At 32.9% G+C, this 11,492-nt stretch overlaps 1 protein-coding gene across 1 annotated transcript; it reads right to left on the bottom strand.

The window, feature by feature from the left end:
• Positions 1–2,483: 2,483 nt before the first annotated feature.
• LOC143564979 (uncharacterized) lies at positions 2,484–3,398 on the bottom strand. The gene is made up of 2 exons (XM_077052101.1): positions 3,048–3,398; positions 2,484–2,981 (listed from the first exon to the last, which is right to left on the bottom strand). The coding sequence occupies exons 1-2, from the start codon at positions 3,396–3,398 to the stop codon at positions 2,484–2,486; spliced, it is 849 nt and encodes a 282-aa protein (XP_076908216.1).
• Between the last annotated feature and the right edge of the window lie 8,094 nt (positions 3,399–11,492).

The following is an 11,492-nucleotide window of genomic DNA, read 5'->3' as shown; positions in this document are numbered from 1 at the left end:
GTCAAAATGGATGCTTAAAATAAAACTCGAATTAAAAGTTTTTAAATCTCAAAATAATTTCTAGGTTAATGTTTTTTGAATAACTCATTACTATATTAAAATATTTTAATTATGTCAAAAATGTTGCTTAAAATAAAACTCTGGTCCTTAATTTATGCATAATTATAAGCATAATAGTAGTAAAATGATAATATGATGACTATCTTTATATAATTCTTATCATAAAATTCATTCTTTCATTCCAAGGATGTATATAGAGATTTATGATTTGTTTATAAGTTTGTGAATTGTATTTGTACCTCTTATTAACAATGCATTGAATTGATTTTGTAGTGATTTTAGTTTTCTTCTTTGTAAGTATAAAAAATTACAACACATTTCTTTCTATTTCGATGATTGTTTAATAAACAAGACTTTATGACTTCATATATCATGATGTAGTTTTTATTGATATATCTTTTTGGCTTCATGGATTAAGTTAGAAAGATGTTTTAAGTTGGCATTTTACGTTATTTGTTGTTGTATGTTATTTTATTTTAATAAAAACAACTATGTAATACCTTATAATGAATGTAAAATTATTTGTTCTTATAAATATTAGACTATCAATTCATTATTATTATTATTACTATTATTGTTATTATTATTATTATTATCATTGTCGCTATATATATATATATATATATATATATATATATATATATATTAATATACAATTTTCACGCGTATGATACATGTTACTAACCATTGAAAGATATTGAAATTTTACATAATTGTTTGAGTTTAGAATTAATAGTGTATAAATATATCAAAATCTTATTATAAAAGTCATAAATAAAAATCATTATATAATATAACTCAATTTACGTATTACATGATATATATATATATATATATATATATATATATATATATATATATATATTTACTTTTATTATAACTTCCATCTGTGTGTAACACGGGCTTTCATTATTAAACTTGTTATTATTTTAATGATATATTTAATGTGGATAATATTGTTTTTTTAAATTGAGAAAATTCCAGTTTGCCTCCCTGAAATATATCAGCGGGATATGGATTAGCCACTGAAAACTAATTTGCGCATGTTGTGCACCTGTATTTCTCCGGCGGGTTCCTCTGACTCCTACCATCAGTTGACTTACCATTGACTCGTTAAAATTGGCGAATTTACTATGTTACCCTTCTATTCTTATTATAACATAACCTACCCTATTTCCCCTCTCCGATCGCCTTCTTCATCTTTTGCTGCTGATTAACATCGATTAACATTGGATGTCAAGTCAATACTCCTCGGGTCACCTTCCAAGCCTTCCCATGTAGATGACTGTTGTGTGAGATGCCGATGTGGTGCCGGGACGTGTTACCGGATATCTAGGACCGATGCAAACCCGGGTCGTCGATTCTTGTGCTGTGTAAGTGTTTAATTACTCACGAATTAGGGTTGTAGTCTGTTTATCGATGATGATTCCGGCTGTCGTGTGGATTAGGTCAATTTTATGGGTAATTGTTCTAGTCTGTGAATCGAATTAGGGTTGTTTGTTTGTTGATATATTTAGTCCGTTACAGAAGGGGAGTTGTGGATGGCTAAAATGGGTTGATGATCCCACATGCCCTAGTTGTGAAAAGGTAATTCAAGCAATGGTTAAGATGATGAACAAGAAAGATGAATTTGCAAGAATGAAAACCAAAGAAGTAACCAGCTTGAAGATGTTGCTAGGAATTAGTTGGTTTTTGTTCATTGTTTATGTTTGGGTTTGTTGATTAGTTGTTAACATTGTATTTTTAACTTTGTAATATTTGTTGTTGTTATTGTAGTTTATGGTAAATGTTTTGAGTTTCTTGTTTCATATATTTACTTTGAATCTTTGTTCCACATTATTAGTCATGTTGCAGCCATGATGAAACTGAGAAGGATGACAATGAGAATGTTGAGTTTGGGAAGGATGTAGTGTAGTTTGACAATGAAGCAAGTCAAATGGAAGACAAAGAATGTCAATTTGGAGAAGATGAGTTGATAGCTTATTTGGTGCAAGAAGATGAATTATTTAGACCAAGTGAACAACATGAAATGGATCCGGGTGATGATTATGACCTTGAGGTTTTGAAAGCAGCTTTCGACTACACCAGCGAGCCGGAGGAAGATTACTATCATGATCCATATGAAGACGATCCAGTGTGGAACTCTAACTGGTCAAATGACGATTGTCATTGGAAATAGCATCGTTCTTGGTTTGCATTTGAAATGTATTGTAATGTGTTACTTGAAATTGACATGGTTTAATGTATTGTAATGTTTGAGTAAAAAAAAACTGTCAAAATAAACACAAACTGTCTCAAAAGAATTAAACACAAACTGTCAAAATAACATAAAAACCATCATGGCACAAGTCTTAAATTGTTTCAACCACAAACCATGATAACACACACCATCAATCTTACTCAAACACACCTTCTTGACATCATTATGGTTGACTTGGTGCCCTGCAAGTTCTGATGTTGTGTCCGAAGCCTCCACATCTTCCACAACTCTTGGACTGCCCCAACTTAGTAAGTCTGCCTCCTACAGAACACACTTCCCGAACCTCTTCAATCTTCATCTTCCTCTTCTTGCTTGCTGCCAATTTCTTCTTCTCACGTAGTGCCTTCTTCGTGCTCTTCTTCGGTCTGCCAATCTGAGTATGATGTTTAGGTGGAGTTAATATTGTTGGGCATTTTGAGGGAGTCCACATATCAGGGCCTGGTATGGGCCTAATTTGGTGCTTGTACACCTTCTTCCAAGTGTCTAACCAGTAATCTTCATCAACCCACTTCTCCAATGGACCGACAGGCATGTTATTTTCTATCATGTTATATAAGGCTACCACCGCATGTTTGCATGGCATACCCGTCAAGTCCCATCTCATACATGTGCATGTCCTATCCTCCACATTCACCACACATTGGCTTCTCAGACTTTTCACCTATGAACATAATTGCATATTAACAAATGTTTGGTTGTAATATCATGGTAAGGCAAATAATGATACTTGGTAAGTGACTTCATCAACCAACATAACCGAGAGTTTGCTTGCTTCTGTTTGGATTTCATCCCATGCTTTAGTTGCTTGTGGTGTTAATGGGACCCTGGCATTGGCTTGCATCTTCTTCACATTCACAATCCTCATGGTTATATACTCTCTAATATACTCCAAACATGTAATGATCGGCTTGTCTCTTGCTCCAGCAAGTTGCTTGTTGAAAGATTCACAAAGGTTGTTCAACAGCATATCACTTTTTGCCCTCCCTGAAAAATGTGATCTTGACCATCTTGCTGTCGGGATCTCACTAAGCCAGAGAAACATATCAAGATTTGTTTTCTTAATCTCCTCCATTGCCATGTTGAAGTATGGGACAGAAGTGGCCGATGCTGCCCTATAAAACAAGCCTTTATACAAATCCTCCCTCCAGGTTTGCCTCAAGTTCTCATGGATGTGTCTACAACAAAACCGATGCTCAGCCCTAGGGAAAACACTCTCAACTGCTTGAATAAGTCCATATAACAGTAAAATCAGCATAATTAGTGTACATGAGTTTGCCTATTACAAATATATGCTAAGTGTACATACCTTTTGTCAGTCACTTATGAAAGTGAAATTGGCATCATGAGGCAAGTCAAGATCATCTCCAAGGAAATTTAAGAACCATTTCTATGAGTCTGTGCATTCGGCTTCTACTATTGCAAAGGCAACATGATACAAGCAATTGTTACCATCCATCCCGACAGTAGTCAAAATCTGTCCGGGGTATTTCCCTTTCATAAAACAAACATCCAACACAAGAAGTTCTCTACCAAGCAATTTAAATCCTCTAACCAAAGCATCATAACACACATATATTCTTCTAAATTGCCTAGTTTTAAAGTTAGGGTTAGCACATGGTTCAATATCTAATTTAATGGTACTACCTAGGTTTGCTTTAATAAGCTCATCAATATAGGATCCGAGGTGGCCGTATTGTTTGGTGTGGTCACCATCCCTCCTTTGCTGAGCTATTGTCTTAGCTCTTCGCATCTTGGATTCAGAAAGTTGTATTTGATGCTCCTGCTGGAATTTGGCCTTCAATTCCTTGGCCGATATGCTGGGGGTGGTTTGTAGCTCAACCTCAACCTCTTTGGCAATAGTAGACATTGTGTACAGACCAATTGATCTACTTCTGAGACACTTGTGTTTTTTTGGAATGGCTTTCACACACCAATTATTTTCAACAGATTGTCTTGAGATGTGCATCGTCCAAGGGCAAGGGGTTTCATATCCCTTTTTTTACCTTCACCTTTTCTTGACTTGACATATTTGGCCCCTCACCAGCAACCAACTTCGGATTGGTCCCCAAAAAAATCACCCTAAACCTTAAAGGATCATTCTTCTTGATATACAAATCTCTTCTGGCATGAAGAGCATAACTCTTAACCATCTCATTCAATTTTTCCTTTGATGGTATTAACTGACCAACAAAAAACAGACACTCATCATCATTATTCCTTTCCTTCCCCTTGAACTTTCTTAGCTGACTATTCAAGACACTTAAGGCCTCATAATCGGAGCTCTCATAGGTATCCATGCAAGGATTCAAGCCATCATCATCACTTATATGATCACCTACTACCTCTTCCACATCAAAATCTACAACAACTTTATACAACCTCATGTCAACTTCTACATCCTCCAAGGGTGTTTGAAAGGCTACCATATACTCAGGATCACTTTCATTTGATCGATCACTATCATAACTGTCATCATCTTCCTCACTAGAACTACTTTCACCACTTACTTCATGAACACTTTCACCACTCACTTCATGAACACTTTCACCACTCACTTCATGGACACTTTGACCACTCACTTCATGAACACTTTCATAACCAAAACCAGGTACAAATCCAGAATCATGACCACAATTTCAATACCACTAGCCCTGCCATGTTCTACAAAAATCTCAGCAATGTGACTACCTACACCATCACTGCCTCTAACCATAGCACAAACATTTAGAAAATGATAATCTTCGACCAATGGCTTTAAACCCAAATCCAAACTAACACGTGGATGTTTATAATGAAAAGAACAAGCTGTACCACAACCATATTGTAACTTACAAAGTATTCCAACCAACAAACTTTTACAAAATTCAGAAACTTGAACTTCATCGACGTAGGTTATCTTCCCCCCTTCGTATCTTCGCTGCCCCTCGGTAGTGAAATGCCCTTCATGGATAAGTTTTATGGTGAACGCATGTGAATAGTCTTCACCTATAACAACCATTCAGCCCGTTAACAACAATCAAGCAAAAAACTAAAATGTTGAAGAACGATCGGAAAAACCTTACCATATAGGTCGTCCGGGTCACAATACTCACTGTCCGGCCTAATATAATACGAGCTCGGCATTGTGATGTGTGTAGATGTGAAGAACGATCGGAAAAAATGGGGGGGGGGGGTTCAATGATCTAACGAGGGTCCAAGAAATCAATTTTGTGATGATAATAGCCTTAATTAGGGGGTTATAGTGTAGCAGGGGAGAAAAAGATGCGCAAAGACAAGTTTACCCTTCACCATTAATAGTCAACGGTAAGTCAACTGACGGTAGGAGTCAGAGGAACCCGCTGGAGAAATACAGGTGCACAACATGCGCAAATTAGTTTTCAGTGGCCAATCCATATCCCGTCGATATATTTCAGGGAGGCAAATTGGAATTTTCTCTTTCAAATTTTCAAGTGGTGAAACAAAATGAGTTTTTTTTGTTAGAATATTTGAAGAAGTTGATGGTGGTTTAATATGAAAGAACATGTTTAGATCTTTTTGTTGATGTTTTTTTGTGGTTTGGTGTACACTAACTTATTGTAACTTTAAACTTTTAATATTTAGACATTATAAATGATTCACGTTTTGATCCGAAAGTTGAAGAAGTTTTGTGTGCTTGAATATGTTATATAAATTTATTATGTTTAGTGACATGTTATTCCACCCGCGTGTTACGCGGGCATATACCCTAGTTAATCATTTAAGAAATGCTATATTGTTTACTTGTTTGGACTCGTTTTTTGGTTTCCAGTGCAATTCTTCCATGCTTGAACTTGGATCAATCCATACACTCGGTCACAAAAATAATTAAAAGATAACTTCTTACCAAAAAAATATTAAATAATTTAGTTTAAAAATAGAATACATGTCATCTAAATATTTAATACCCTTGTGTTAGTCTTAATTACACCAACAAGATTATCAACATTAGATTCATAGAACCTTTCTTCGCCTGCCTTAAATTATGCTATCCCAAACCTGTATTCGACAAAGTTGGTCAGTGGTAATCGATGCCGATGAATTAATGGTGTTTTTAATACTTACATGATGGAGTGATGCTTTTGTATGAACCAATGAAAATCGATTGTGTTTTTACCCCTGTTTGAAGTGAATCTGACCGACTGACGTGTGACGGCTATAAGGGTAAAATCATAATTTTATTTAGAAAATATATACTAATTTTGTTCATATGCGATTTGAAGTATTCTAGAGATACTTGAAGAATGTCTCACATGAAATGAGAAAGGATGAGCAGTGCTTCAGTGAAATTATTTGCAAGTTAAAAGTCAAAGTGAAATAAGTTACTCTCTAGCTTCAAAACCAATATAATTTATAAACAGGTTGATCTAAATGTGTATCTATTGTAAGGTATTTGGAAAGGCCATACATGTTGAGTAAGTTTAGGTATAGATATGCAGCTAGGGGTGTAAACGAGCCAAGGTGAGCCCAAATTATCCTAAGTTCAAGTCTGCTCGTTAATGATTTACAAGCTTTTGGTCAGCTCAGGATAAATGGATTATTAATTATCAACCATCAAGTACTTAGTTATTGTAGTCATACAGATAAATATTTATTCAGTGATCTTGTTTTCAAGGAGCAATCTTTATCAATAATTCAATAAAATTTAGCTGCATAGTTATCAATAATCAGTTCTAATCAGTTCTAATCAGTTCGTGATCAACATTCAACCTCGTGCCAATTGGGCTTTTTGCATTTGATTCACATTTGATCAGCACATACAAGCACTGCAATTTACAATCTCACATTTATTGTGCCCGCAACGAATATGTGTTTTGTGTTCTGAGATGAAAACCATAGCATGATCTGAAACCTCTTGATGATACCAAACAATCTAAGAAAGCATCAACACAAAACTATTCAGCAACTTTGGCAAAATCCATATTAGCATGTACTAAACATGGCATAATTCAACCCAGCCCGTCCGACCCATCCATCTTGCCCATAGTCCGAGTTTGTCCACAACGTCAAACCACTTGAATATGTCAAATCATCAGTTACAAGTTAATAATGGGAGTTCAACAAATGTATAGTTAAAACAAATTGACGAGATACCTCCTTGACCTGTGGACAAATCATATATAGGGTTAATATCAACAACATGCTTTAAACATCCTATAAATAGGAAAATAGTAATGTGAAATTGCTTTTTAAGAACCGCTTGACTGTTATAGGTCAAACTAATATTAAATAAGTAAAGCCTTTTTGCCAAAAGCTTATTGTAAGCATATATAACAAACAATAGATCAATTAGTGTGCAATAACCAAATAATTAAATTCCATATCAATATAACAAATATTTTCAAGTGAGTCACTAAATAAAGAGGGTTGCATAGGCTACATATTATTTCTTAAATTTGAAATGTGTGTCAGGGGTAGCACAGGAATTAAAACGAACACTTGAATTAACACAACGAAGGTCTTAAGAGTAGCATAGGAATTTAAACTTGTATATTTCTTTGTTACAACCAAATCAACCGTTAAGGTCACTGACACAATATCAAAATACTCACAAGCCACAATCTAAAAATTACAAACAAAATTATTTCAAACCACCAAACCAAAATCTCAACAGCCCGTAAAAGCCACGTATCCACACACTACAAACAAATGACCCCAAATTGAATTTGACTTATAACTGAAGGTGACCTGTATGCTTTCTATGAAACAAAACTAATTGCAGTCTGAAAGAAATTTTGGATGCTCCTAAACATAAAAGACCCAAAATTTAATTATAACTTCTAACCGTAACTGGCCCGTTAACAGCCAAAAGGGGCATCTGACCTGCTAGTTGTGCCCTTTGACTGAGCGACTCATTCTCATCTTGTATCACGAAAAAATAACGCCTGTGACGTGTTTGCAAATCAGTGTGTCGAGCCCATAATCGTATCCATAATTTAGTAAATCCTTGGATCGGTCGAACCAGACAAAAATAAATTAATGTAAATATATTAAATATGTTAGCTCTAATTATTTTATAAAAATAAGTCATTTCTAGGTTCACCCTAAACTAATAGGGTGAACTACGCCATTCATCAATCAAAACAAATAGCAGATCTTACAATAATCAAACAAATAACAACAAAAAAGATAACTAAAGGTTCGCATTACATGAAGAAACAAACCTTACAAATTAGCAGGTTCGTAAGATTATTCCTAGAACACATTAGCTCCATTATTCAACAGGAACTACTCAAAAAAACAAAATAAACATAAGATAAATACATTTCTTGCATGATGGGAAGATAAAACACAAATGACACATAATAAATAAAAGAAAATTGAATAAAAAAAACATAAGTTAACTAACCTGTAGTTGAGTTTAATGAGGTTAGTTTGACACAATTCTCCAACTGGTGAATGTTGGAGGTAGCTGTGGACTGTGGTAATAATACTTTTACAATCCAAATCCGTTGTCTTCATCCAAATTTAAAAATATCCTACTTCCTATTGATACATATATAACTTCATCAATGACAAAAAAAAAAAATTATAATTTCATAATATATACTCGAAAGGGTTATGTGTAAGTTTGCAAGCAACTTGAATAACCACAAACTTCGTAGGCGCCCTGTGAGGACAATTACAATAACTGTGATTAATGTTTAGGGCACCACAGCATACGAAGAACAACTTTTATTGCTTAACGAATCATGCGTTCAGGTATATTAGCGAAAGGTAGATATTTATATGATCGATAACACAAAGTGAATAATACAAACTACATTAAATTCAGTAACCAAATGAACTGTAAATCAACTTTCCAAACCTGATTTCTAGCATATATAATGAATGTTGTACCCATTTGTTCTATAATTATGAAAAACACAACGAATTTAGACTACATGGAGTCGGATAATTAAAACAATTTACAGATCTGATTAGCACCTTAGTTTCTTCAATTCCAAATTTAAACAGACGAATTTGATTTAGCCTAAAAAACTCCATGTAGATGAATCGATGAAAGGGTAAAACATTCAAGGTTCAATTGTCGTCAGCGAAGATAGAGGCTGGTGTTTTAATCCAGATTCCAGCCAGCGTGCGATGATTCAAAACCCTAACCGTCAATTGCCGTGTTACATAACTCGCAATTATGAGAATTTAATGGAGGGTCGTCGAGATTTGAAAGGCCGGCGGTCAGTTGAGAATAACCGGAGCATTAAACCGTCATAGTTTCCTACAATTACTCTTTCACCATTATAACTGACATAGTTTCTTATAATTGTTCTTTTAGCATAGGTTTTAATGCTAAATGCCAGAATTCTATTGGTTCTTACCATTCCTAGGAAACAACTTCTTTTTATTTGAACAATTTTCTTATAAGTAATATAGATATAGATATAGATATATATTGTATAATAGTTCTTAACAATTGCTAAAGTTTTTATAATATAAATATCAATAAGGTTTAATATATTAAAAAGGTGTTTATAATAAAGAATTTAAAAAGAGTTTAAATCTAATATATATATATATGTATATATATATATAGGGAAAGTGTAGACAGAAAACTTGGTTGAGTTGAGAAAACCATGAAAACTTGATTATGTGGTTCTAAGAATGTCACATCTATACTTTTTGTTATTTTAATTCAAAATTCTTAAGGGGCATATTAGTCTTTTTAACACCAAGTGTTTCTCTCTCCTGACAAACAAATATATAGATTTATCTATTTTCCTTTTTATTATTTTCATATCTTCTTTATCTATCTCTCTTCATCTTCATCTTCATCTTCATCTTCATCTATCTATATCTTCTTTTCTAATTAATCAAACAAGCAATTTATTTATCCTTGCTAACTAGAAGTTCAAAGGCTTAAATACCGCCACCGATGATGGTGACTAGTTGTTGGCAACCCTTTCGGTCTTCTAGTCAAGCTCTCATGAGTCGAGATCTCGATTGAATGTTTCGATTTCGTTGTTCAAGATCCTTGATTTTGAAGAATTTAAGGTGGGGTAGGATGTTGAAGATCCTAATAATTAGTTTGTCTCAATTTCGTTGTTAAAAATCCAGGCTATTATTATTGTTCATTTAAACATGTGGATGTTGATATTATTATTATTAGTTTATTACTGTTATTATTATTATTATTTTGTAGTTCATTAATAAAAGTAACTTTTTATCTTGAAAGGTGGATTTTAGTAATTTTTATTGTTGGTTTCAACTATATATTGTGCTTGTTGATTAATGCTAGAACGTATGGGCAGTTTTTGGTATGATTGTATTCCAGTTACATGTATTTTTTTTCCTTTTCTTATATTATTTTAAGCTAAAGAGTTTAGTTTTAAATAATTAAAACTAAGTTTGTATTCAAGGAAGTTCATGTTCATCATCACAATCATCATATTTACATGTTTTTATTGAAAATAATAATTTTTAGTAAAGTAAAAAATGTAATTATTTATGTTATTTTTCAGGTTTTACTTTTTATCTTTATATTTACTGAAAATAATATTTTTTTAGTAAAGTAAAAAAACATGACTAGTCATGTCAACTTTCATATCTTGGATATTATCTCTCTCCTATTCTTTTTTATAAATAAAGTTTTTTTTATGTGTTATTAACATTTTTAACATATTATCTCTCTCATATCCTTCTTTTTTAATTTAATTTTTGGAAGATGAAGACTGAGTTGCTGAATCATACCAATGAAAAAAGTTTTCTTGATAAATACATAAAAGTTGCCATGAATATATGAAGATTTAAATTTAATCTTTTTTTGAAATAAAAATATAGAAAGAGAAAAAGCATATAAAAAAAAGAGTAGGTTACAAGAAAAAAAATATGTAGGGCATGCCACTTTTGTTTATATTTATTTATATTTTATTTTTTTTGATATTTTATTTATTATTTATAATTTATATAAATCTAAATTTTGAATTAAATATCTTGTTGGACGATAGAGATTTGAATATTTGAATATTCAATATTAAAATGTATCAAAAGTAAAAAAGTTGACAAACAAGACTTAAAGTACTTTTCATCATTTTTTAATGTGTACTATTATTAAACAAATAAAATATATCATTTTCTATTACTTTATGTCACACTCACTTTCCATCACCTTTAAAGGTCTACTATTCATCTAGTCTTACCAAATTATGTCTATTGTTTATTA

Source organism: Bidens hawaiensis, unplaced genomic scaffold, assembly GCF_021521415.1.
Source record: "Bidens hawaiensis isolate Kalapana, Puna unplaced genomic scaffold, B.hawaiensis_p1.1 tig00022193_1, whole genome shotgun sequence".
Lineage (NCBI taxonomy): Eukaryota > Viridiplantae > Streptophyta > Magnoliopsida > Asterales > Asteraceae > Bidens > Bidens hawaiensis.
Note: the sequence above shows the minus strand (reverse complement) of the source record. Positions and strands in the feature narration are given on the sequence as shown.